Consider the following 27,803-nt stretch of genomic DNA (forward strand, 5'->3'; position numbering starts at 1 on the left):
CTCAAAGGTAGCTCTTGGATGCAAAGAACCTGTGAGTTCCCTGTTCCTGAGACCTGGAGGGTACTCTGCTATCCAGCAGCAAGGAAAGCCCCTGGGGCTACTGCAATGCAGGGTGACTTTCCACTGGGGTGACAGGGCAGGGAATGAAGGTCCTCTAATATCCCTCTGATTGGAGAACTCAGGCATAGTCTTTTTGGACATGGGAGATCCTGTCCATTCCCAGTCTATCCACAAAGACTCCCCAAGATACGACAGACAAAAACCAACTCAAATCCAGGTGAAACAAGAAAGTAATTCACTTTATTCTGGGTTCTGGAAGCTCCAATAAGAGTCTGCAAAGTTGGCAGCCCAGGAGGCTGGTGCAGATAACAGTCTCTGGCTCCTTTGGCCCTGGGAGCCAAAAGGGCAGTGAGGAAGGAGGTTTAGGCTTGGAGCAGGACAACTCAGGCTCCTGGTACTCCCAGCCCAAGCTAGGCAGGTTAAGGAAAAAGGGCTGGAGAGTTTGCTCAGTCCCTTAGCCGATGCACCTCAGGAGGGTTGAGGGCTTATCATTACTCCTCACCCCTCTCAGGGGTGCTGAGCTCCCGAGGGGGCCCCAGAAGCTTGGCTTCAGGGTTCAGTCGGGGTTCTCCCAAGGGTCCCTCGCCCTCCAGGTCCAGCTCCTCAAAGGACGAGCCACTGGCACCCGATTCACTGTAGCTGTGCTCGCTGCGGTTGTCACCGTCGTCCCAGCCACGGTTGCCTGCCCCAGGAGAAAGTGTGGTGGCTGAAGTCTCCCGGCTGCCAGGGCGAACATCCAGGCTCACAGAACTTGTATCACTTGTATCAGCTCCTGTGGCCAGAACAAGAGAGCACAGGTTAGTCAACTACCACACACTAACTGTCCCTTCCTTCAGGGCCACAGCAAGGGCTCTCCCACCAGCCCAGGAACTGAGCATGAAGAGTCTACTCATGAATAATACAGCCGCGCCGGCTCAGGAGGCCCATTCCGGCTGCCCTCTGCCCTCTGCCCTGACTAGGGCTGCACTGAGAGAGCCAAGGGAGTGTGCAGGGCAGGAGACAGAGAGGAGCAGCTGGCTGCGCACTTCTCTCTTACCCTAGATTACCTCCAGCTCCTTGCATTTCCACAAAGCCACTGACCCCGACCCCCACATCCATTAAGGGCCACTCAGCCCCAGGGTGAGGAGCTGAGGTAGAACAAAGGAGATCCAAACACCATTCATTTTCAGGCTTGAGAGTGGTTTGTCCAGGGACAGCTACAAAGCATTGCCCAAGAGGCAGGAGGGCTGAAGAAAGGACCAAGAGGACTCATCTCCAGTCCATGCTCCCCACCCCCCCTAAGACCTCCACAAGGAGCCATGATATTCAGGACATCAGCTGGCTCCTGCCCCTTATCACACTGTACCCCATATAAAGAAGTTGAAGCAAGAGGATGAAGAAATCCTAAGAAACACTCAACCAGACAAAAGGAGAGAGCTAGGATTATGCATTTTAAGGATTTTCTCCTAACGTGCCTGGGTCAACCCACCAAGTGCCCACTCCAACCGTTGGCACTCTCTAATCTGCCTTCTACCCTAGTGTGTCTTACAAGTAAGTGCTCCTTTGCATACCCTGCCCAGGACTTGTCCCTTGGCCATCTCTACAAACCAGAGGCACTGATTGCAGGTGGAAGGTGGTGAGGAGGACCTACTATGTGCAGGACTCTAGATCTGGAGATAGCCCATGTATCATCTGAAGCACAAGTAAAGAGGGACAGCTGTCAAATCTGTTCGACATCATGGAGTGAGGGTGGGCTGCCTTTCCCAGCTCCTGCCTCCAGGGGAGCAATTTGGGGACTGCTTGGTATTTGCACTGGATAGAGCTATCTGTCCCTTGAGCCTTACTTAGCAGGGGGTAGGGCAGCTCTGTTATGCTAACCTATTCTGCCATCTGAGCAAAGGTGAGATGAGCCCTGCAAGTGTAGGACTGCTGGCCCTATGCTCTCCTTCTGCAGTGGCCTCTGGTACACCTCCCACAGTAGAAGCACACCAGAAGAGCAGGGAGTTATGGGTAATCCCGCTGACTCTGGGGCAGGGCTCTAGGTCCTCACCCATCCACCAAGGGCTGCAGGTCTGAAAGGCATAAAGGATGGGGGTAGTTTTTCCCTGACCCCATTATTGTCATGTTCTATCTACTCACCCACCTAATGGCTCACCCGAGACCCTTGGATATAGGGTCTTCCCTTCCCACTCCTGGGCTAAGATTAATCAGAGGATTAGAGCCCAGGAGTGCCTCCTTTCAGCCCAGGCTCAAAACATCAGATGAAGATGGCTGTTGGGAACAGTTGGACTCTACTTACAAAGGAGCTCTTCAAGGCAGAGAAACGGCAGCCTACAGCCCTACAGAAGGAGGTCCTTTTGTCAAGCCTGTGCCCCTAGAAAGAGGACCCAGGAAGGAAAGGAGCACCTAAATCCCCAGGGCTCTGGGCAGGGGATGTGAAGCTACCACCTTTACCCAGCTCCTCTCTTTTCCTCTGCCAACAGCCAATGCAAGGAGATCAAATATTCATCGCTTCTGTGGAGCTAAATAATACATCAATGTAATAACAGGCACAAGGCGGCTAATCACCCCTTTCACCTCCCAGTCCAAGTCAGAGGCCCAGCAGGGAGGCAAGGAGGGACAGGCCGAGCCTTGGGTGGCCAGGCACCCACCATGCATTACACTGTAAGTGGCATGCACCTGGCGAGTGGCTGCCCTGAGAGTCAGGACAGCCTCTGTCAGAAGTGGGCAGATCCCACAGCACCCACAGTGGGGAGGAGGCGGGCAGGCTGAGGGGAGGACAGACCGAGGACCTGAGGGGTGCGGGAGCTGTGGCTGCAGCCAGCTGTTTGGAGTGAGAGCCAAGCCGTCCGTTAACACTCCTGGCAGGCAGTGTTTGGGAAGGAAGGGAACTGGGTGGGTGGGCCAAGAAGGCAGGAAGCAGAGAAAGGTTGCCCGAAGGTCAAGGCACACCTCCTTTTGCCTCTGGGGGCTGCCTGTGCTTGCTGACCTTGTGTCATGTCCAGTGCCCACAGTAGGGGCACCAAGAGTATCTGCCGGGCACTACTAAGCAGAAAGGAGCAGTATCCCACAGAGGTGATTAAGTGGCAGATGAAGTTAACTATGTTGGACACTAGCCCCAAGGGAGAAGAGACCGCCTCCCAGTGCCCTGCCTGCATCAGCCCCGGCCAACACATGTCTCTCTAGAGTGACCTTGGCTGCTGAAGACTGGACAGGCAGAAAGACTCCCAGGGAAGTAAAGGAGGGTAGTTCTTTTCCCACAGCCCTGTACCATCCCTAGACTTTCTGAGTCACATAAAAGAACAGTCAAAAGTTGGGGCCCCTAGGATTACCTGGCATGTTACCCACAGGGTTCCTTGCCCATGGGTCTCAACACAAGATTATGGCAAGGTGGTGAAAACAGGCAAGTGGTTTGTGGGCCTAACCCTGGGCATTTTAGCTACCAGCATGGGCTGACTTTTGTGGCATCTTGTTTCCTCTCTTATCTTCAGACATAGTCCAGTGTCACTTCCTGATGAGCCCTGCCCAGATGCCTTCCACCCAGAGATGCCTAGGATACTAAGTGTTCCTGTTAACATCTGAAGGGAATTCAGACAGGGTGGTGTTACCTGGAGAATAGGTGTGAATCTATTATCTATGTGGAGGTGCATGTCTGGCAATAGGCAATTCTGTATGTGGGTCCTGGTGTGAGGCCACCTTCCTTTCTTTGCCAAGTAGTATCTACCTACAAGGCTAGCTTTGGCAGAGGAGCCTCCTTAACTATGTCCTTAGATGTGCAGACGAGGGAGGGACTCCAGGCAGCTATAGGTCTACCCTACTTCCTCCACCTTTGGTACCTGTGCCATCCGTCTGGGTGTCAGTGGCCTCCGCAAGCTCCCGGCATTTCCGCTCTGTCTCCTTCACCTCTGGCACGTAGAAATCTCCTTGCCGTGCCAGTGGGCACATGAAATGGATCTTGTCTTGCTGGTAGATCTCCAGGCGAGGGTGAGCACACAGCTTCCGCTCCTACCAGTGTTGCAAAATGAATATAAGCACTATAGGGTCCTGACCAACTTGCCCCAGGGGAACCTGGGGGAAGTGCCTGCTGCCTAGTCTTTCTGGAAGGTCAGCTCTATATTGCTGACCTCTGAAGCACCAGGGCTAGGGTTGGTCCTCTGTGCTTCAGTGCATGGACACTCAGGAGGTTCAGACTCAGTAAAGATGACTCTGGCCCTGCTAATCCTGTGTGTGTCTGTCCAGGACTAAAGAGCTAGTCTCCCAGAGCAGAGGGCAGGAACCGTATGAACTATGGCCTTAGACACTTAAGCCGAGGTCTGACGTTTTATCCTACAACTTTATAGCCCGATTCGGTCTCTCCCCTAGACAATGACACATAGAAATCAGGTGAGGGCAGTAGTCCTGAACCTGAGGCCTCTGGACCCTATCTATATATGCACTACCACAAACTGCGTTTAGCCCATTCCCATGGCTAGGTCTATGTCAAATTTTGAAACTATCAAATATGGCTCCTGTACTTCTTTACACCCAACCCCAGTGTTTCTCTCAGAGGAAGAAGCATAATCTGAGCTGGGGGGACATGAGGTGACACTCAATATTACCTAATGGTCCCCCAGTTCTGACAGGCATTCCACTCCCCTTTCCCTGGACACAGACCATTACTTCTTCCCCCCCTAGTGCATCAAAGCAGCAGACCCAGGCCAGAGCTACCCTTGGGCAGGCAGGAACAGCCAGAACAGGGAGCAAACATCTCTCAGTGTAGGATCTGCCCTCCCTCTCCTGTGATGGCACAATTACCCACCAAGACAACTGTGAGGCCCCTGCCCTGTCACTGCTCACCCGCTAACCTTCACAACATGGCTATTTATAGCACCTGCCAAACTCTCACCGTGAGCTCTAAAATGAGCCTTCCACTTAACAGTAATGAGAGACTTATCGCCTGGCTCGGAGAAGCCACTCCAGGACTCCACTTGTCTGCCTGCTTGGCCAACCCAAGGGTTGAGGAAAGTCTTCCAATTAAAAAGAGCCCATGGAAGGAAAATGAAGGGATAAGAAGTCTGGAAGGAAGACCCAGCTAGGGCCCTCAGTGCCAGCTAGAGAGAGAGAGAGTATATCCAGGAGGCCAGATGGAGGTAGATGGCCCATCCTATGTCAGCAGCAGCTCAGATTCCATCTCCACTAGTAACCCAGGCAAAGCCTTTCCTCCTGAGTATCCATGCATTCAAACACAGAGGACCACACCCTAGCCCCACCGTGTCTAAGGTCAGAGAAATAAAGTCATTATTTTTACTAGTTTTGACTCCAGTCTTTCACGCCAGTCTGGTTACTCTCCAGGCCTTCTCCACAGCCAGGCTCATGCCATCGCTAGATATACCTTCTGGGTTTTTGTCTTGTTTTAGATGGCTGCCTTTGTTTCTGGACATGCTTACTAGAGCTCTAGTTCTCAGGAGGAGCCTGAGGACAATGTACTGTCAGGGGACAGATCACACTGCAAAAAAGTAGGTGCTACTAGGCTCTGGGACCCTTCCAAAGCCAGCACCTGAGGACAGGTATCTGCCAAACCTGAGCTCCATTCAACAATCTGGGCCAGGCTGCCAAAGCCACGGGGGCTCTCAGAAGATGATTAGCAGTTAAGAAGGATGAAGGGTCCCCAAATACAGTCAGAGCATGTCATTCACCAACATCATCAGACACTAAACATTTAAAAGGTCCAAGTGGTAGCATCAATGACCAATGGCCATCTCAGGACCAACAGTAAAGTCTGTGGCCATCCAGATTCCAGAGACAATGAGGCTCATGCCCCAGCCCTGACCCTTACCAAACTCATGGTACCTCCAACCTTTCCTTCTGGAAGAGTCTGACAGTAATAAGAAAGAGGGGGTAGTGCTCTTTCCACCCTCTTTTCTAGGCTGGGCATCAGGGTGGGCAGCACCAGGCAGCCACCCTGTGCCACCTGTTCTGCCAGCCCCCTCATTGGCAGGCAGCTCTGTGGCTGCTCTGCGCATCTGCCTCCTCCGGAGAGCCCAGCTCTGAAGTTGCCTGGCTGTGGACAGCCTGTTACCATGGAAACTGCATCCTCCATCCTTGCCATCGCCTTCATCTCAAAGCCATCGGGAGAACAGAGGGAAGGGGGAGACAGAGGATGGAGAGGAGCAAACTGTGGCCCAGCTGCAGTTCTCTGCCCACCCCTACCTCTCCGCAGCCTCCTACACAGGGGGCAGAGCACTAACTGCCCAGGCCTGCTCAGACCTGGCCCTCCCTACTGGAGGGAAGCATGAAGCTAATTAAAATCCCATTGCCTGCTCAACCCCAAATCATTATAACACGTTCTGGATCCTGTCAAGATTCAGACTCAGGAGCGGCAGAGAAGGGGCAATAAGAAGGCAAAAGGATAAGACTTCTCTGTTAGCCCTTGGGCAGGGAAGGGGCTTACCGCCATCCCTGTAGTCTTTCCCAGGAGACTACTTTCCGCTCTGTGCTCTGTCCATCATGTAGGAGTCTAATGGGAACTAGGGATAAAGAGCACTGGGGCAGAGCCAGCATATGCCCCTCCCTGAGTGGTCAGGCAGAGAATGAGCCTTTCCCTTTCTAGCCAGGTGCAGCCTCTAGGGAAAGAAGAGGATAGCCATGGGCTGGCTCCTGGGTCCTCACTGCACAGCAGGAGCTGCTGCCCAAACAGCATGTCGATGAGCCAGGAAATATTGGAAAACCATTGGAGGAAGGTGAGGCCAGCTGCCTCTCCCTCAGCTAGCCCCAGGGAGCCCTTGGAGAACAGACTGCCAATGGCCAAGGACACCAGCTCAATGCCACAAGAGCCTGGTATAGCTGGAAAAGGAAGCCTGGATAGGCCTGAAACCCCAATCAGCCCTGAAATACCACAGCCCAAGAAGCCAAAGGTAGGCAGAAGCAATAACCTTTCCTGGCCATGGGGCTGTTGTTTATCTGACGAACTCTCACCTAGAGCAGCTCATTTACACACACACGGACCATCAGATTCTCTCCACAGCCTACTCCACCTTATGGGAGAAGTCAGCCAATCACGAAAAGGTTTTAGCAAGAACTGTGAGAAACTGGATTCAGGAGTATCAGCCATTTAGACACACCCCCAGGCCTTTTCTCCAACCTGGGCTGTCCAGAGTTGGAAATAAGAAAGGGAAACATCACTTCTCAGAGCATCTCCTCCCATCGTGCCACCCTCCACTAACACAGACTACCTACCCACAAGTGCTGGGAGACAAAAGACAGAGCAACTTTCCACACAAGGCAACAGTCCTGAGGGTCACCTCAGCTACCTTGGGAGCTTACTCTTCACCTCAGCTTAAGTCCTCTTGGGAAGAGTTAAGTATCTGCCCACACTACCCAGGGCTCCCACAAGGGTCTGGGCTGGTATGATCGGCCAATATGTTCTGCCAGGACCCACAGGTAGATCTTTCTGAATTCAGGGGTAGGGAGGTAAGAGGGAGGACCTGAACAATCTTTATTTTGTGTTTTGCTTTCAGAACATCAGCCTGTGTGTTACTGGTTTTAGTTAGAGGTGTGGAAGGGCAAGGGACAGAAGCAGCTAGGCCAGGGTAGAAACAGAAGGAGAATCCCACCTGTGGGGTGCTCAAGGGCTGGATATGCTTAGAGCTAGGTGGCAAATGCTGCAAACGGGGGAGCCATGGGTACAGGCCAAGGACTATGTCACACATCTCTCACTTATGCTCCAGGCCCACAAAGAGTAAGTTTGCCTGATGCATCCTTCTTACCTCTTGCTTCCCTGGGTCTCTTTGCTCACCCACTGCTGACCAGTCTTACCCCTCTGTCTGTGCCAAGCTGGACAACCAAGCAGCCAAACAGCCAGCCAGCAGCTGTTGCATCTCACCCGAGGTGGGGGCTTCTCCTCACTGGGGGAAGTGATGCGTGCTCATTTTTAATTACATAGACACCGATAGGCAGGCTCCCGCCTGCACACAGCGGTCCTCGCAACTGGGGGCTCAGACCCTGGAGGTCCCTCAGGCAGCCGGTCTGCAGTACATGTGCAGAGTGCTGGGGGGGGGGGGGGGGAAGGCACAGCAGGAGGCTACAGCTAGAAGACAGCTAGAAGACAGCACAGTTGTGATTATGCTGCCCAGGAACTTCCGTCGACTTCCCTCTCCACACTCCCCTCTCATCTCCACCAGACCTCGGAATAGTTTCTAGCCTGGAACCTAAACCTTTTTGTCATGTCCTGGGGAACCCTAAGACCAGCCAGGAGAGCCTACTGAGAAGTTAGAAGAGCACCTTCTTCCTTCCTCCCTGTCCCTCCTCACTCTACCTATCCAAAGCCTGGAAAAGCACAAACAAAAAAGACAGTCAGGAAGGGGAGAGAAGGGACAGAGTAGCCAAGAAAGCCCCATATAGGTATTGAGATCTTAGCCTAGCTACTAACAAATGAGTGGTTCCTTCTGGGCCTCAGGGTCTCCAATTATAAGATAAAGAAGAGTAAACAGTTTCAAGAGAAGTGGGAACTAGGAAAGACAAAAACCCTGTTATTTAAAAGCACTGCAAATGTGGAAAACCACAAAAGAATGAATGCTGGATGAGCCTGCCGTGAACATCAATATCACAGAGGTCACTGAAGGATGGCCCACTTCTTTGTGTGCCAGTCAACAAACTAGAAAAACAACAGGAGCAAACACCAAGACCTTCTTAGAATTAGGTTTGTCTCAGGGCCAGCCCCGTAGCCGGATGACAGAGGAGCTGGGCGGGCAAGGCCAGGCCTGAGCAGGAGCCTGGGGAAGACTGCAGGGGGGGGGGGGGGGGAGTGTGAAGGAGTGAGGTGGGGAGGTGGGGTGCTGTGCCTGGCACCCCAGGCTGCTGTGCCTACTGCTGCTGTTGCCTGAAGACTTTTCATTTTCACCTCAGAGCCGGCAGCTTGCCACACAATTTACACTTCTGCTCCTCTCCCTGGTGCCACCCAGACCCTAGCTTCCTAGGTGGCTCACGGAGCGGGTGCTCCATACCAGTTAGCCATCAGGATGTGCTAGTGACTGAGGAGCAGGGAAATTAGGATTCCTTGGAAGCAGGTATCTGGGTCATAGGTCCTCATATGTCCTGGTATCTGGGTGGACTGGTAAGCCTTGGACTTGCGGCCACATCCAGCCTTTCCTTCCACCCGGGCACACATGGCCAATATGAAAGCCTAGCTGAGCTCTGCACTAGACTTTCTGGGCCCTGTGGAAGGAGAGCAGAATCCAGGGAGCCTGGAAGTGAGTAGCCCATGGGCATTTAGCCACAGGATACCATGGCTCTACCTTCCAGATTGGATGCTCCTAATGATAACCCTAATACCAGAGCTTACATATAGCTCACCAGGTCTCCAAGATGCAGTAGTGTTTATGCAGTGAAGGGCCTGGAGCCCTGTTTGGCTGCTCAGTGCACATGGGGCCATGAAGCCAAGCACCCAGGAGCCAGAGTCAGGAAACCAAAGGGGAAGGATGGATGGGTAAGTGGGGCAGAGAAAACGAGAGAGGGGAAGAGAAAGGCAGCCCTGATTTCCCAGTGCCAACTGGCACTCTGACCTCTCTCTAGCTCTCAGAGACACCCTTCCTACAAGCCTTGTTAGACATGTAGCTTCTCCTTATCTGGGGGTGTCATCAAAGGGCACACTCATTCTGTTCTATGAAAAAGTTCTTTCCTCTGAATCCTGTCTCCCCCCACCCCCCCAGTCCAAAATCCCAAATTTTCTTGAGAAGAGTAACAGAATTTTTCCTTGGTAAGGTCCATCTGCCTAGGAAAGGTGTTTTCTCTGAACTGGTAATGGTCCATATGAGCAGTGCCATCCAGACAGCCTCAGTCCCTAGTCCCACAGGACTGCCAAACTACAGTGCCCAGGTAGGTATCTCCAGAGTGCTGGCTCGCATCCCACCCCAGCAAAGGCTGGCTTTTGTGCTTTCAGTCCTAGGGGAGTGGAAAAGGGTAAACCCAGAGAGCCCGAAGAGGGAGAGGTCTGGTGCCCCATGGTCCCTGTATACCTCAGTCTCCACAAACAGTTCCCTGAGGGACGCCAGGAGTAAAGCCTTTGCATGTGGGAAGGTTTTCTTTTACTTTTTGGCTTGGTCATCTAGGACTAAAGAGTCACTACTATTCCCAGATAAGTTCTGCTTCTCTCACTAACTATCCAGTTATCCCTTCTCATCTGCTAGCACTCAAGTGCCCGGCTCTGAACCCAGCCTGCACACTGTCATTCAGAAGACATATCCCTTGGCATGGTGGCAGAAACTCAGATAACACCTGTGGCTCCCTGGTACTTGCAGGACCCACCCAATCTTTGGGGTATAAAGTCTGGTGCTCCACCTGGGCACTCTAGCCTCAAGTGGATTCTAATGTCTCTTCTGGAAGGGTCTTCCCCCTAAACAACATGGCCTATCCTTACTACCATGCCAAAATGGCTGCCTGTGCTTCTCTGTGAGCCTATTCCTCCCCTCTCCTTCCTACCCCCCAGACATAGCTAAGCTCCCGACGATGGGAATGAGAAAGACTCTAGGGGCTCGTCATCTAACCCAATGTCCTGGGCTACCAAGAGCACCCTCCTCTCCGTGCAGGCACAGGCCAATTAGCAGGTTGTGGCTCTGCTGGCTGACCTGGCTCTAGAGACCCAGTGAGAGAAGCCCAGGAACGAAGCAGCCTCCATCTCACCGAGATGAGGAGATCAAACCCAATCGGGTGCCTGGAGCAGCTGCTTCCTGCCTGAGCAGCTGCAAGACCGCCATTAATGAGTGCCTGCTGGGAAAATGGGAAGACAGAGCAGCACCCTCGGGCTCCACAGTAACAATCAGTGCTGGAGACCGAGCTTCAAGCTGGTACGAGTTCCTGTCCTGTCAGACCCACCATGGCACCATTCCAAGTATAGCCCAAACTCACAACTCTTCTGCCTCTTGGTTCCACCTCCACTCATGCCTGGATGCAGCCACTACTTCATCCCCTGACCTTAGGTAACCTCCCCTTCTCTGGGCCTCTGGCATCTCTCAAGACTTCCATGATTATCTTCTAACCAATCCCCATCCAGAGGAAGGGTCGGCAAATAATCCTGAATAAGAGACCAAGCAAAATGTCAAGAGGGCCTCCACCTTCCCTTTGATTGCTGGTGCTAGGGAAGGAGATGGTCTCTGTGTGCTAAGCACATGCTCCACGCTGGGCCTAGCTCCTTATTAAAGTGAAGCTAAGAACCTAATCACGTTAGCTGGGCCAAGGTGGTAGCAAAGGAGAGAGGGAGAAGGAGAGGGAGAGGGAGAGGGAGAGGGAGAGGGAGAGGGAGAGGGAGAGGGAGAGGGAGAGGGGGAGGGGGAGGGGGAGGGGGAGGGAGAGGGACATGGAGAGGGACAGGGAGAGGGACAGGGAGAGGGAGAGGGAGAGGGAGAGGGAGAGGGAGAGGGAGAGGGAGAGGGAGAGGGAGAGGGAGGGAGAGGGAGGGAGAGGGAGGGAGAGGGAGGGAGGGAGGGAGGGAGAATGACCAGATCTCAAATTTCCCACCGGGCTCCCTCATCTGGATTCCCACAGCCAGGACCTAATATCTCTCCACTCATGTTCTAGACCCAGCCCCACTCACTCACTACCTCAGACATGACGAGGCAGGCTAAGAGGACACAAATACAGGGTTCGGAGCCTGAGTGGGCTGCTGTAAGCGCCATCCAGTTCATCAGGCTGACTCACGTTCACAAGCACCTCACTGTGCCGCTGCTCCTGAGATCCTCTCGCCGGTCAAACAAGCACCCACCACTTAAAAGTTCTGTTGTCTCTGCTCCATCAGACCCCCAACCCGAAGCCCCTAAGGCATCCACTCAGCTCCAGTCTCCAATCAGAGTGATGCTTCTCCAGAAACAAATGCTGTCCTCTGTTCTGCCTACACTGAGCTATGCAGCATCTTCAGAATCCAGAATAATCCTGCATCTGGCAGGGGCAGAGGGGGATCTTCCCAAGGGTTCAACTAGTACAGAAGTTTACAAACCAGTTGAGGCTCAGAAATCCTCTTCTGAACAAAAGGCTAAGACACCAGCTGGATTAAAGAACCTTTAGGCATTGCTATTACAGTTGAAACAGGAGAGGTCTAAGCTGCCAGCCACAGGGCACCTCAGCAGAGTCTTTAGCTCCCACCACAGAGCAGTGTGAGAAGTATGGCTTCCTTCCTACTCTAAGCCCCTGTCAGAGCTACCAGTCAATCCAGCTGTCCTAGGTCTCGGCCTCCATGGTCCCCCTCATAAGGACACCACCTTCTTTGGCAACTCCTCCTGTAGCTCTCTTTCTAATACTATAGTGAAATGACCACGTGGTTTCTGGGGCCTGCCTACTTCCAGCCATTGTGTGAACAACACTCTGTTTCCCTAAACTTGGGAGAAGGTACTTATGTAATTTTTAAAAATAACTTTTGGATATAAAAGACCCTAGAGAAGGGGGTTTATGGAATAGATTCTGAACCTTGCTGAAGGGGGAATAGCATGGGGCAGGGTAGTCAGATGGCTCGTTCAGGCCAGTTTAATCCTCTCAATGATCCCAATCAACTGCTTAAGTCAGGCACGAGCTATGGCCCATGCTAGGACCTTTCATATGCAATCCCACACACAGGACCCCTATTTCTACCATTCTGACTGGATCTACCCTGAGGTGAACTTGGGGATATCACCATTGCTCTACCCTCATATCTAGATCATAGCTCTTCTGTAGTCTTAAAATTTGAAGGAAGTTCAGTTTCCTCCTGTAGCTGCTTGAAGCTGTCTCCTGCCTGGGACAGAAGGGGCAGTTTCTTCCTGTCCCAGAGAGCACAGCCTAGCCAAGCTGGGACATCCTTTATATACATAGATGGCCAGTGGTACTCAGGCAGCCCTTGCCTAGGCTGTCCCAGAGTGCTCAGTCTGGAGGTGTCTAGTAGGTTGTCAATCTGAGGAAGGCTGGCCAGAGAGCCAGAGGCTGTCACACAGATCACAAAGATGGGTTACAGCCATCCCTTCCAGAAACCAGGGGACCTTCTCTTTAGGCTCCTTGTAGTGACCCTCAAGTCCTTTGCTGTCCCATGAGACCTCCAATGTCCCACCCCAGCTTCTGCAGCAGCACGTGAGACTGTCAAGTCAATCCTCCCCTATTTTGGCAACGTGATCAGATAAGCCCTCCTCATTCCTCAGGAAAGAGTGCTGATGGCTGCTGTCACTTCATCTGAAGAACATTTATAGCAATCCCATATTCACAGAGAGGGGGAAGGAGGGGGACGTGTAGGGTGTGTGTGTGTGTGTGTGTGTGTGTATACACAAAGTCAACAATAGTCAGCTGGGGCTGGGAGAATCCTAAGTGCTGGAGTCTCATTAATAGCCTTCCCTGACCACAGGGCAGTGGGAAGAGGCAGGGGTGGGAGGCAGCCTTACTCTCTGTTCCGAGAGGCACAGGGCCACCTCCTGTAGATTATAGGTTATGGCCAACCAGGCTCTTCTTCATCTTCCCTTCATTTTAGTTCTCCAGAAACCAAAGTCTGGCTAAACACAGGACAGGGATGACCCTCACACTGCCCTAAACCTCTGGCTTTTTATTCCTGCCCCCACCCCAGTAAAACAGAGCCCAGAGCACAGCTAACAGGCTCCCACAGGAGGGGAGGGGAGAGAAAGGGCTTTCATCAAAGAGATGACGTCAAAACCAGCCAACTTGTGAAGCAGTCAGAGGCCGGGAAATTTGGACAAAGGTGTCTAAAAATAAACCCCCGAAGCCAGGAAAAAGCTTTGGTGGCTGAGTCGCTTGCCACCATACCCCATGCCACACAGCCTGTTCTGAGGTCTGGAACCCAGGAAGTATCTCCCTGAAGATGTTCTTCCAGATTAGCCATCAAGACTGGAGATGACAAAGACAAGAAGGAAAACACTACATCAGCTCTCCCTCGAGTGCAATGAACAGTGACCCCCGGGGTCCCATGCAGAGTGGGGCTAGAACATCTGTGTCTCACTTCCTGCCACCATATGAGACCTCCAGTCTAACTTGGACCCGAAGCACACCCTCTCTAGCAGTGCTCCGGGGACCATCTTCCAGCTCACAAAGGAAAACTTACCCTGTCTTCCACAGCCTCTAACCTACACCACCACAGACACCACTGCTTCTCAGCCGTTCCCACAGCACATGCAGTCAGCAAGCAGCACCACTGTTAGTCACAGAACCAGTTTTGTTGAAAACCAGGGGCCTCTTTTAGATTCCTCAGTTCAGTGGGAAGCAACGCTATGCTTTCAACTACCGTAAGAAAGGACACAGCCTCTGTAACACCCCACACCATCTCTCCCAGCTTTAGCCTGACAGTTTTACCACAAAATATAGTGTTAACCTCTGTGCTGGTTCTGCGTTGCTAAAGTTACTGACTTCAGTGTCTTATGGCCTAAACAAAGTAATTCTGTCAACCCAATGTGTCTGAGGGAAGGAGTGTCAACCACCAAGAAGTGTCAGTCTAACCTGTGGGTCTTTCCCCTCAGATCCGACTGCCTCCTCAGGACATTCACAGCCCCATAGCCCATGCCCGGGAACGGGGTGGCCCATCTTCAAGAGAAGGCTTCAACTGAATACCGACTGGTTGTTAGGTCGGCTTTTAGTGCTGGACTGGATCTAGGGACCCTATACATGCAACCCTTTCCTTAGCTCTCGGGTTGTCAAGTATCTAAAGAAGTGGTATAAACAGGACAAGGTTTCAGAACTCTTGTAGACACAGAGACCCCCCCCCCCAATCCAATCTCTTCCTACAGACAGGCTGTGTTGCCAACATTACTCCCTTCCAGGTCAGAAATGAAGGAGGCGAGGCCTGCCATGGCTGTTCAAGTCCTGGGGGTAGGGAGGGGGGGCACACTGTCAAAGGTAGCATCAAGGCCAGGTTGACACATGGCCACTGAGAGCTCTTTAGGCCTCAAGGAAGAGAGGGGCAGGGTGAAGACAAAGACAGAGTCAATGTGACCACACCAGGGTTCTGAACAAGCCCTTGGAGATGGTCTAACCCCAAGGTCTTAAGCATCTGAAAGAGATGTCAAAAGTCTCTGCCATACAGCCTAGCCACCCTGGTGACTGATCCATGAGGGCCTTAGAGAGCTGCTCTCTCCAAACCAGGTGTATTCCTCTCAGTTCCCACCCAAGGGACCCGAGTGTCCACCCTCCACACGCTATACCTATGTCTCACCTTGATGTAGGTATCCAAGGCAGGATGGACTCGGCGGGCAGCCAGCCAGATGGATATGGGGGTGGTGTAAGGGAAGGTAGCTATGACCACATGGCTAGGTGCTGGGAAGGAGAATATCTTGAAGCCAAATTTCTGATAGAGGTGGATGAGCTCAGGTGAGGGCGACTCCTCCCCCTCACTCAGGATGCTGCCGACTGCACAGCGGCACTTCTCAGGAGGCACCTGTGGAGGGAGGCAGAGTCATGCAGAGGATGGAGGCCTTCAGACCAAAGGTCCTCTGCTCCTGGGCTAATCCAGTCCTTGACGAACCAGAGCTCCAGATCCCAGGATGAAGCTGGTATTTCCGTACTAAAATCAACTATGGCTTGTGTATATGCATCCTGTTGTGGGACTCTCATTTATTCCTTCAATTCTTTCAGCAAACAAGCCAAGCTGCAAATGCAACCCAAGAGTCATGGTGGGAAAAAAAAAAAAAGCAAGAAAGACAAGGCAAGACTTGGTCTCCACCCTCAGGAGCCCTGGGGAGGGAAGAACAAAGAGCTATCTGAGCTATCACCCTCTACACAGCCCATTAATCAGCAGCTCTGCTGAGGGACCTCCTTATGTTACCTTCTGTGGGTCCCAGCCTCAAGAGGGCATCCAGTAGAACTGCAGAGAGCTGATCCTAAGATCTGGACTCAGCACAGTCCAATTAGCTATTTCCCTCCTACCCCCCAGAGGTGCAAGCTTCACTAACAGAGAGATCACGGAAAGCAAGGCAGTGGAACTGAGTAATGGGAACAAAGGGGAAAGCCTGTAACAGCCTTCTTTCTTGGCTGCCCATAAATACAAGTGTGTGTGAGCATACACAGTAGAACACACAGGACAGAGCCTGGGGCAGGGATTTAGCATTTGCTGGAGAAGACAGGGATGTGAGATAAAAATTTAATCCGAAATCCCCTCTAGGTTCACAGATAGAGACAGTCACCATCACAAGGGCTCTGGTCCTTTCCCCATAAAACGTGTCTACTTTCTAAATCCCTTCCTGATTTTACTCCAAACTCTTGGTCCCCCTCCCCATGTCTCCCAGCCCCTAACAAATGTAATTCCTGTTCTACATCTCTCCTGATCCTCTGTCCATGGCTCAACCAGAGACAGTTGAGTTTTGAGTTTCCAACACTTCCTAGGACTCACTTCTGCCAGCAGATGGTGACAGCCTGTCCAACCTCTGTCTCCCAGGTCTATTTTCCTACCATCTATGTACAGCTCTTGGACTAGGCGCCTAGGGAAAGGTTGTTCCTAAATCCAGGACATTCACCACAGATCTGGACCTTAACTCTGCACCATTCAATCCTTCCCCAGCCGGGCCCACCGCCCTCTGATGTGACAGCACACTCCCTACCTGCACTCATTTCCTTTCCTGAGCACTTCCTCAGCACCACAGTCACTCTCACACAGGGGTCCCTACCTCCCCCCTCCAGCCCCGCTCACACCTGCCACTAATCTGTGGGCCTTTCCCAGCCCTGACCCACTCCCTCTACTCTGGCAATCTATCCTGCCTTAGAATCATTTTGGGGGGGAACGTGGGAGACCTGTTCCAGGCTCTGACCTCTAAACAGACCCTAGGGGGATAGCCAACTTTCAAGGTTCTGACTGCGTTGCTTCCTTGGACAAATGACAGCAGGCAGAACTTAAAGGAGTTTTAGAGATAGGCAATATAATGTAATGTTTATAACCATAGCTACAAGGTCGGCCAGGAGTGAAACCTGAGTCATGTGATCCCGCCCAAGTCCTTCCCCTGGCTTCTCAGAGCACAATTCCCTGATATTTCCTTACAGGCCTTTCATGTTAGAAGAGATAGCTCACAAAGGCTTGACATTAATGAAATGCCCCATAACCACGTTTGGCTATTCGTAGCAATAACATGGTCCCAACAGCAGTCCCTTGACTAGGTGACCTAGAATGCCCACCTACTCTAACTCTGAAGACAGACCTTCCCCACCATCATCCCATCCGTCAGGTTCAGTGAGACTTTGTACCACCTTTCCTCTTCTGAAACTTTTCCTAGATTCTGCTGTCTTGTCCTTCTCAAGTTACTGCCATCCTACTCAAACATGTCACTGCTGCAGTACCACGTCTTGTCTCTAGATGGTGCACCTGCACCACTTACACCCTAAGGAAGGCAATGGTCATACAGGCAAGGAAGTTCCCATCCACAGGTCTGGACTGGCCAAGTGACTGTATGTACGTATGGCATGCCAGGTGGGAGAGAGGGTAGAAAAAAAATGTTAACAAAGGTTAGAGGGAAAAATGGGTGTTAGGTCACTTGCCACTTGATCTCTCCTCGTTAACCCCTCAGCAGGTCCCATGGAACGACCAACTCAACGCTCTTCTGACTCTGGAAGATGTCTGAACACACAATGAGAACCTCTCAATGACTCACAGCTCCCATCTATGGCAAAACTAAACCAATCAGGCCAGGTGTGACACTCAATTCACTTCAGGACCAGTCAGTCATCAGCAGGGCTAGGACCCAGATGGGCTGGCCAGCAGCCACTGAGTGCGTGGCAGAGGGAGGGGCAGAACCCTGCTCTGGCCCAGCCCACCTTGCCAGTCTTTTCTCCCACCACACCCCCATATACACCCACATGGAGCTATTTGCAGCCAAACATGCCACGTCGTCCCATGCTGCCTGCCTGCCTTTGCGTAAGCTACTTCCTCTGCCTTAAATGTTCCTCTTCGACCTATGTGAGTCTTCTTTTGGAAAACTCTAGTCCATCCTCTAAGACTCCGCTCAATTCCTCTCCTCAAAGCCTTTTGATATTCTCTTGGGAGCTACGCCTCCCCTCTGACCCTAAATATACACTAAGGGTACAGGTCTTCTACTGCACTGCAATGGAGCCTTCTCATTTCTCCCCCACCACGCCAGGCCTCACAGAGAAGTCTAGGATACTACAAAGAAAATTCCTCAGGTATGTGGAACAATGGTGCGGGCATGAACACAGCTGCTCACACAAACTCCGCCCACAATCAAATAACCTGGCAAAAGGGAAGTGTTCCTCTCCAGTGTAATCAGAATAATGTGGAATGGAACACAAGAACTCTCTCTGACTCAGTCTCTCCCAACTCCACAGTTAGGTCATTATTTGTCCCCTCCCGAGCACAGCAATCCTACCACCTGCTGAGCAGTACAAGCAATGCCAGAGCTAGAAATCTGTAGAACTAGGTCAGCAAGGAGATATGACAGCTATGAAGATAATCCAGGAAGTGGCAAAGCTGGTCCAATAGCAGTGCTTCAGTCCAAGACAAAAGCCTACACCTCTTATTTGTCTACTTCTTCTTACATCAGACATTTCTTTGGAGTCCCTGTGACCAGCAAAAGCTGGGCCAGAACTGCACCAGCCTGGATCCATATTAGAAAGACAGGACAGTGGTGGGACCACCACCACTCTGAAGAAAGAAAAGCCCACCCAGGAAAACCAAGACTAACAAGGAAGAGGCAGGGGCATGCCAGGCTTCAGCACATCTCTTTCAAGGTATCCAGCCTCCTCAGCCCAGTACTAGAGGGCAGTTTCTTGGAAACTGGATCTTTCAGGCATGAGTCCATCTTGAGGCTAGCCCGCTGCCCCTACCAGAGAGGTAGGTCTCTGACAACCATCAGGTCACTGTGAAGAAGTTCTTCTTGATGGTACTGCCTGGCAAAGACCTCAGAAGTGTAGGAACAGGACAAGATTGATATCTTTAAGGATTCAGAAAAGAGAAATTATGTCAGCTGGCCCACTGGGTTCAGTAGAGACGGCCAACTGCAAGCCCACAACCTATACAGTCAATAGGAGTAAGTTATGATCTAGTAGTCCAAGCCCAGAGGACTGCATCTGCCGATTACAGATGTATACTGGGCCTCCTTTACCCAGACCTGGTGTACAGCTCAACACTTCATGCCATGTGTTCAACTCCCCTGGTATGTGAAGGAACACGGGGTAGCAACCAGATGGAATATGGGCTGATGCCGACAACCAAGCCAGAGGGTAAGGTTCATACTCAGGAGGGAAGGAGTCATTGGGATATCAACTCTAAAAGAGGTTCTGGGGCTTTCTGGGCGACCCCACCTTTAGCTCCTTAGGAGCCTTCCTCCTACTCTCAGAAGCATACCCTCCTGAGAGCGGGCACCTGACCAGGCCTTACCACTTGCTGCTTTCCACACACCAAACCCAAATGTTCTCCTCGACCTTGTTCCTGAGGCCCAGGATACCACGTTAGCAAATGTCACACAGGGAGGCAGTGCTGGGGTCAGGGTTCAAACCTAAGCAGACAAGCTCGGAAATTGCAACATCCAACCCGCAATCACCTGGGGATTTAAGAAGTCAGTTCCAGTGATGAAGACACAACAGCCTTTCCCTGCACTGCGTCTCCTCAGACTCAGGCCCCCTGAAGTGCTCCTGAAGGCATAAAAGCTCGGTGGTACAAGGCTCACAGACAGGGCTGCTGTCAAATGCACTATGTACCTACCAGGAGCCAAGCATTGGGCCTTAGGCTCATCAAGCTGATGCCACAAAATTAAAGTCTGGGATGGGGCGTGTGTGTGGGGGGTGTGGGGGGGGAGATGTATTAAGCATGAACAAGGCCCTGGGTAAATTATTCAGCCCCTCAAAAAGAAAAAGGGCCCAAGATCGGAAGGATTCTTTCACCCCTGTTTGATACACGAGACACACTCACCAAGAGGCCAAGTGACTCACACAGAATCACATGCAGGGAAGCAGCTGGAGCTCTGACTCAGACCTAGGAGGGTGACTCCAGAGTCCTCCCCTCACTCCACCTCCCAAGGGCATCTCTGCTGGGCAGAGGAGCTCACCTTGCGAGATCTCTCCCACGTTTAACTTACCACAGAGCAATAGTCTGGCTGCACCTGGCAGAAAACATCCTCAGGTAAATCAGAGTAGGGACAGCCTGGGCCCTCAGGAAACAGCAACCCAGCTCGGATTTCCACTTCTCTGTTGAGGAGGTCAGCCCTGGGAAACCACCTCATTGTCCTTCCCGGTTCCCCCTGACCTACATGCCGTAAGAGAAGCTACCCTAAACCCCACTGAGTAGTGAGGACGGGGTGCAGAACTCTTAAAGCTCTCAGGCCTAGACTTGCTCGTTCTAGGCCTTCATTCTCAGTGGACTGATGGAAAGAGAGAGGGAGAGTATTCTGTAAGCTCCGAATGCCACCCATTCCTCCATCGCTCCACGCCTGGGAGGAAAAGCACAGTGCTTGGTAGTAACTGTGAGCAGCAGACCCCCTCTTGCCCAGGCCAGGTAAACACAACTAGCTACCACACCCTCACCTCCCACGGTGGTAGCTGGGCAGGGTGCAGACGTAGCAAACAGCGGAGGAGGAGCTGTGGGAGGTGGGACAGGAGCAGGAGCGGCAGATAGGGCAGACGTACAGGAATGCTGACAGCACCTAGCTGCAAGGACCTATGTGCGCGGGCCACAGTAGTCGGGAAGAAGTGAGGTGTGCAGGGTCCTCCCAGTCCTTCACTTCCCTCCACCACAAAAGGCTCCCAGAGGAATTCATCTCAGCAGAGGAGGCTTAAGTCAGTTTTCAACTCTCCAGTATCCAACTTAGAAACAGGGATGAGGCACAACACTGCTTGCCGGCCAGGACCATTCTCTAGCGGGAGGTAGTGTGAACCATTAGCTATGTGTAAACCATTAGCTGTGGAAAGCAGGCTTCGGCCTCAAGAGCTCACTCCTACCCACCAGCTTCCTTGAAGAGGAAACGGCCTGTACTCCATGACCGTTGGCCAACGATGAGAGAGCAAGACCTGGGATCTATGTCCAGGCTGGTTCACTTCCTGACACGCTGCCTCCATGTTTGGGGTCAAGTCAGAACGGAATCCCTCCTCCTGCCTCACAGAAACTGACTGCTCAGAACTCATAGTTCCTTCCCATGCAAGATTCCAGGACTCGGGGCTCAAGTGGCAAATGATATGAAAGAACTTACAGCAAAGGCTACTGTCCTGCCTTGAGGGTGTTGCTGCTTCTGCTACTGTCCAGACCCATATCAAACAAAGTGGAACTTCCCTAAGACTCTCTCAGGAACCATCCTCCCCCTGCATAGCTTGGACTAGGAACGGTCATGTCTAGGGAGCTGTCAGTTCACACCTCAGCAGAGTGAACAACATCTAAAAGCCAATCTCTAATCTAACTACCCACTGTTCTACCTGAAAGAGCATCACTTCCCGCCCACACTCACAGCGGAGACCATCTGACTCCTGTTGTACTGTGTTTACAGGAGGATTTGAGGTGGTATATACCCAAGAGGTCAGCCTATATCCTCTTTCCCCATATCTACATCCAAGACGGCCACTGATAGTAGAGGCAGTTAGGAAGTGACAAACACGGTTTCTCAACTTTTCTAAGGAAGGAAACAGGATCTCATCTCTAGTACCTCCAGGTTCCTGAAACCTTCATCCCAAGTAGTTTTGCAGCCTACGTGTTCAGCAACTATACCTCGTGGACTCCACAGTGCCCGGTGTCAAGCAGAGCCAGGACTTAACTATTTGACTAAAGCAAAACAGGTTAGTACCTCACTCATGCTCTCTTCACCCGTCTCCTCCCCCACCTATTATACCTACTACAGTACCAGAATGAGGACCAAGTGGTCAGATAGATGGGCGTGAACCCCTGGATCCTGGGAGTTCACGATTCCCTAGGCCTTTGCCACTGGACAAGACAATATCTAGCTCAGGAGCACAAAGAGTCCCAAGTGTCGCTGTGCCACCCCAAGTGCATGCCAGGGTAAAAGCCTGCTCTTGTGGGTATCTTCTGGAGGGATTGAATTAGGGAAGTGCAGAGTCTAAGTGGCCACTTTAGCCTCTTCACTCTTCTTCTAGGCTGACCGGATGTCCACTGCAGGTCAGTCATGAGAGATTCACCACCCTTTCCTGTTAAACACCTGTTGAGAGCCATGTGCTGGGGTGCATGTCTCATGTCTATTACTGACGCGAATCCTTGCCAGCCTATTTATGAAGCAAGTAAGCATTTTCTCAGGATGTTGCAGAGATAAAACAGAAAAGTTGTGACGTGCCTAAGATCACACAGCAAAAAGTAATGAGACATAACCAGAGCCCAGACTCCCAGCTTTACGGCTATATATACTCTGAGGACTCTCTTCTCTGAATTTTCCCCGAAGGCTTCCAAAACCCCCAACTCAAACTTCTCTGGACACTTGAGTCCAGGGTCTTGTTGCGAAATCATCTTCATGGAGCTGACTCATGTCCAGAGTGCAGGCGCAGGGCAGGATCCGGCTGAGAGGGAGAAGCAGGATACCCTTATTTATTTCACCTAGTGCTTGTGTCCCAGTGAGGCCTGTCTGCAGGTAGTCTATAGGGTTTGTTCATTTGAGCTTTCCAGGCAAAGAAAATCCAGGCTGAGGAGTCCAAATAAAAATTCCCCAGGGCTTAGTTTGGCATGGCTCAAAAATTGAGGCTGAACAGCCCTTGGCAGAGCTGCCGGCCCAGCCAGCTGTGGGCAGCACCACCCCATAGCACAGCAGGAGACTACATTGGCAAGCCCTGACTCACTGTAGGCTTGAGTACATCCAGACGCCTACTAGATCCCAGTGAGGCTGGATTTGCTCTCTGACCCCAGCATCCTCGGGCTTCCTGAGTAGCTCATTTGGCTTCGCTTGCTTGGCCCTCTCCCAACAGGTAGCTTGAAGTCTACGAAAAAGCCTGCCACTGGGTGGGAGAGCAGCCTCCCAGAGAGGTGGGATTCCAAGCCTCATGCCCAGAAACTGCCTCTCAGTCCTCAAGAGCCCATAGCCCTGGCATGAGCTGAGAAATGAAAAGTAGACAAAAAGGACTTAACTCTAGAGAACGGGCAGATTCTGGTTGGCATGGCCTAAGAGCATGGCCTCAAATGGAGATAGAAGAAAGGACAGCAAAAGACAGGGTCCAGACAGAAGCTAGGGTCTACTGTGTCGGACATCCTTGAATAGACGTGAGCCAAGGGGCACAGATGTGGACAAGTGCAAAGCCTCAGGATGCCTACACACAGTAGTTAAATCTGCATGGGGCTTTAAGCTTTGAGAGAAGGTAACTGCAAGGCTAGCTCAGATTCCCCTGTCCTTACTCAGAAAGTCAAAGCTCTCCTACCCCAACAGGCCCTGTCAAAGAGGCAGAAGCCCATGGAGGCTCCTTACCGTATGGGGGTTGTCATAGTAGACAGCGATGGAACGGAGCTTGGGAGAGATGCTGCAGCTCTCTGTGAAAAGGTGCCCAGTGTCACCATAGGACCCCACGTGGAACTTGTAGGCCATAGTTATGTTGCGGATTGGGGGTGATCCAGCACTCACTGTCACCCCAGTCAGCAGTCCTGAATAACCAGCAAAGGCCAGCAGCGTCAGCAGCAACAGCAGCGTCAGGGCCCCAATCAGGCCCAGTAGTAGGAGATCCGGCATGGTTCTTTCTGGGACTCCCTCTTAGCACCCCAAGGCAGCTGCAAAGGAGACAGAAGGGAGAGGAGGCTGGTAGCCTGCTCTAATCCGGCCTGCCTGCCAGTCCTGCCTTAGTGCTCTGGCCCAGGATGGGGAGGGGCCACAGGTATTTACACACAGTGACCTAGAAGGGAACTACAAAAGATGACTGAAGCCACAAGCCTCTTTATTTCTTAATCACAGTCACTGAAGCTCCTGGCACAGCTCTGCCTGGTACTAGCAGCCCTGTTCATACCTGGGGAAACTGAGTCATACTCCAGGCCCTGACCAAAGAGGAAATATCCCCCTCCTTTGCCTCTTCCTTCCTGTAGTTGAACCACACTGCCAGTCCAACACCCTCAAGCCTCATGAACTACTGCCAAGAGAGAGAGAGAGAGAGAGAGAGAAAGAGAGAGAGAGAGACACCTGACAGGTGTGGGGCTCAGACACTGATTAACACACAGTGTGCTGTAAGGGTAAGGAACGAAACCTCAGGGAGAAATGAGCCACAGGAAGAGAATTCATGAGGGTTTTTTTGTTTGTTTGTTTTTGTTTTTGTTTTTGGCCCCATTTGGTCTCTAGGGACCTCTCTTTCCAACAGTGTAGCTATCCAAAACTACAGGAGACCAGATCAAAACAGCCCGAGAGAGGCAAGAACAAAGTTCAACCTGGGCTTCCATGACTTGAACCACCAATGCTAATAAGTTTCATTCCACATTTGCCAGCCCACAAAGACTAGAAACAAGGGAGTAAGAAGAAAAGGCCGTGAAAAGTGGAAACACAAGAGAGGGATGAGTCGGAGTTACTCCTAGTGACAGAGACAGAGAGAGTCTAAAGGAGTAAGCCCAGGATTACCAGGGAAGTCAGTGTGAAACATTCTAGGCCGGCTCTTCCAGAGGGTGTCATCTGAGTAGCCCAGGGTCAGAGCACACAGAACAGTTAAAAAGAAAAGAGAAATATAAACATCACCAGGAAAACATTCTTACTCTAGGTATTTAAAATTCCTCCTTAAGGAGCTGCGGGACAGCAGGTAAGGGTGCCTGAGTTCCCACACAGGGTGGGGCAGGAGAGACCCCCACACCATTCCCTTAAGTTATTCCCTGACCCTGCACACCACCAACATATTTTTTAAGGGGCTGGGGAGATGGGTCAGCAGTAAACAACACTGGCTGCTCTTCCAGAGGACTCAGGTTCATTTCCTAGCACCTACATGGTAGCTAACAATTGTCTGTAACTCTAATTCCAGAGCATCCAACACCACAGGCTTCAGGCATGCAGGTGATACACAGACACATATGCAGGTAAAACACCCACCTGAACACGCACACACAAAATTAAGTGTAAAAAAAAAAAATTCCATAGCCGGGCATGGTGGCACACGCCTTTAATCCCAGCACTCGGGAGGCAGAGGCAGGTGGATTTCTGAGCTCAAGGCCAGCCTGGTCTACAGAGTGAGTACCAGGACAGCCAGGGCTACACATAGAAACCCTGTCTCGAAAAGCCAATTTAACAACAACAACAACAAAAAACCCACAAAACAAACAAACAAACAAAAGTTCCATTTAAAAAGTAAATGGTTAAGCCAGGCAGTGGTGGCACGTAGCTTTAATCCTAGCACTCTGGAGGCAGAGGCAGACGGATTTCGGGTTCGAGACCAGCCTAGTCTACAGAATGAGTGCCAGGATATCCAGGGCTACACAGAGAAACCGTCTCGAAAAACAAAAACAAAAAGTAAAAGGTTTTAGAGCTGAAAAGACAATGCTTTATTTAGCCCTACAGAAAACTTAGCTCTACTGCTATATGAAGGTTCTGAGTGTAAGATATGCTAAAGTCTGTTTTTGGAGTCAATGAGCACACAGAACTGGCTTTACCAAGAAGCCAACTCTGGTGTCAGGACACTCCCACTGGTCTCCTCATGCACCCTGTAGGTCTGCCTGTAAGCTTCATTATCTTCTCTGTTTGCTCTCTCTGCCCTACTCATCCCACCTCCGGTTGGTTTCATTCTTCTCTGATAATGATGATACCAAAGCTTCCACTCATTCTTGATATAGGCTAGGCACTGTCTGAACCCTGAAACTCACCTATTTCACTAATCCTCAAAAAGAATCTAAGAAGGAAATAAGTGGTTGGAGGTCAAGATGCTTGTCCAAGGTCACACAGGTATTACACTGAGCCACCTGGACCAAAACACAGGCCATGGGAACCCAAACAGTCTAACCGCCGTTCACTGACAGTTTTTCCCTCCTCTGGTTTCCAAAAGGGAACTTCATCTTTTGGCTCTCGCTGATCTCAAGGCTAGAAGCTCTCAATATCTAGGCCATAGCCTGTCTTGGGAGTGACAAGCACTGCCACACACTTCTGTTTAAGGGAACTTAGCTCCCAACCTGTGTCTTCCTTCCACTTCGCAAACTGTTCAGAAAAGTGGGGCTATGTTTCTGCCCATCCCCAGAGCTTTGGTCAGCCAAGGAAGAAGTAAGGTAAATTTCCCCACACCCAACAGAGAAAGGCGAGGACAGGGGATGGGAAGGCTCACCGAAAAAGCCAGGCTCACTTTTAGCAACTCATAGCGTCCAGTCCAGCAGGGCTCCAGTACTCCGGCGCTAGTGGGGCAGAAAGGAACAGTCATCCCAGCCCTAGACACAGGCAGTGAGCAAAGCAGGCCCTGAGTAACCCTATTCCAGGGAAAGCCCACAGAACGGGGACCCATCTACAAACGCGCCAACCTCACCCTCAAATCGCGCGCGGTGCGGGGGGTGGGGGTGGGGGAATCAGGCCAAGTCCAGCTTCACAACGTCATGCCTATGATTTTCACTGGGCCCGACTACCACACTTAGCGCCAACGCAACCCCTGCTGCTGACCTTGGGCAGCGTGTGCCCTCTCTTGGGCCTCAGTTTCCACTAACGTCAGAGGTGCAGGGTAGAGATGACTTCCTTGGCCCGCAAGCGTCGGAGTAGAGACGCGGCGCAGGCTTCCGGAGGCCGCTCTCACGTGCGCTCGGCGGAGGGCCGGGCCCTTAAAGGGACCTGCGCCGGCGAACTTGGGTGCTAGCAGCCGGGAGGGGGGTGGGGGGCTTGGGGTCGCCGCTTCGTGCTGTCTGCTTCCAGCCGCCCCGGCTCGCCTCACGGCCTCCTGCACCTCTGCAACTTCAGACACGCTAAAGTTTGGAGCGGCGACGCAACGCGCGGCCGCAGGCAGCGCTGCTGAAAGGTGAGAGCCCCGCCCGTTCCCCTCTAGTCCCACGGACCCGGGACGTTCCCGCACCCAGCACCGAGGCAGGATCCACGCCGAGAGGTCAGGACCGCCTCCCCGTCGCTTTCAGGCCCGGGAAGCAGTCTGGGCCAGCAGTGAGTCAGACGCGGGGCAGTGGGCCGCTCAGGCCGCGGGGAGCAGGCGGGAGGGGATGAGGGGGAGCCCCGGCAGACACTCGGTCGGGAACGCCTCGCCTCTGGCCCCGCCCTCACCTCAGCGGCGGCCCCACGGACGCGGACGGGCGCCGGAGGAAGATGGGGCTCAGTCTTGGAGCCTGTGTGCGCTTGCCCCTCACGCTCGCTCCGCCCCTTTCGCGGCGGGACGTGACCGTGGCTGTGGGCGCGTGCGCTCCAGATTTGGAGGGCGGAGGCCTGCCCCGCCCCGTCTCCTTGGTAACATGCACGCCTCCCCCGCCGCGGCCACCGCCCCCCTGGCTGGGTTGGGCCCCCAACACACATTCCTGCTTCCAATGAAGGGGAACTCCTGAAGGTGATCAAGCAACAACCAACCAGTACCCCAAGGTATCCTGGCCGACAGGGAGGGAAGGGAAGGCGCAGGGGCGAAGCACCGGGAAAGTCAGCCTGTTTGCCTGCTCCAGAAGCCCAGGAAGTCAAAGCGGGACTGAATAGTGTTTGTGCATTTTAGAGAGGATCCGCACAGCAATGTCGGCGGCCTCTTACTAACTGAACCAGTCTTAAATCTCGCCACCTTCTCTCAGAACCTTCTCAAGTCTGGCCGGCCGCTTGCTCAGGTCTTAACAGCTGAGGAAGCTCTGGATAAACAGAAGAAGCTCTGAACAATCTCTGGAGAATGCAAATATAAGTGTCTCCACTCAGCCACCCATCAGGGATTCTCTGAGCATGGGGACGACCATCCCTCCATCCAACCTTTATTACTTCCTACTAAGACATTGCCAGGAGATGGAA

At 52.3% G+C, this 27,803-nt stretch overlaps 1 protein-coding gene across 3 annotated transcripts; it reads right to left on the reverse strand.

The window, feature by feature from the left end:
• Positions 1–272: 272 nt before the first annotated feature.
• Positions 273–27,221, reverse strand: Tex264 (testis expressed 264, ER-phagy receptor). 3 transcript variants are annotated; one of them, XM_021172381.3, is made up of 6 exons: positions 27,090–27,221; positions 26,161–26,227; positions 23,355–23,650; positions 15,185–15,406; positions 3,876–4,044; positions 273–832 (listed from the first exon to the last, which is right to left on the reverse strand). In XM_021172381.3, the coding sequence occupies exons 3-6, from the start codon at positions 23,610–23,612 to the stop codon at positions 552–554; spliced, it is 930 nt and encodes a 309-aa protein (XP_021028040.1). In that variant the 5' UTR covers positions 23,613–23,650; positions 26,161–26,227; positions 27,090–27,221; the 3' UTR covers positions 273–551. The 3 variants fall into 3 exon arrangements, with proteins under 3 accessions (XP_021028040.1, XP_021028039.1, XP_021028038.1); XM_021172380.3 differs by having other exon boundaries at positions 26,890–27,188; XM_021172379.3 differs by lacking the exon at positions 27,090–27,221 and adding an exon at positions 26,487–26,871.
• Between the last annotated feature and the right edge of the window lie 582 nt (positions 27,222–27,803).

Source organism: Mus caroli, unplaced genomic scaffold (assembly GCF_978045245.1).
Source record: "Mus caroli unplaced genomic scaffold, Mus_caroli_1 scaffold_11, whole genome shotgun sequence".
NCBI lineage: Eukaryota > Metazoa > Chordata > Mammalia > Rodentia > Muridae > Mus > Mus caroli.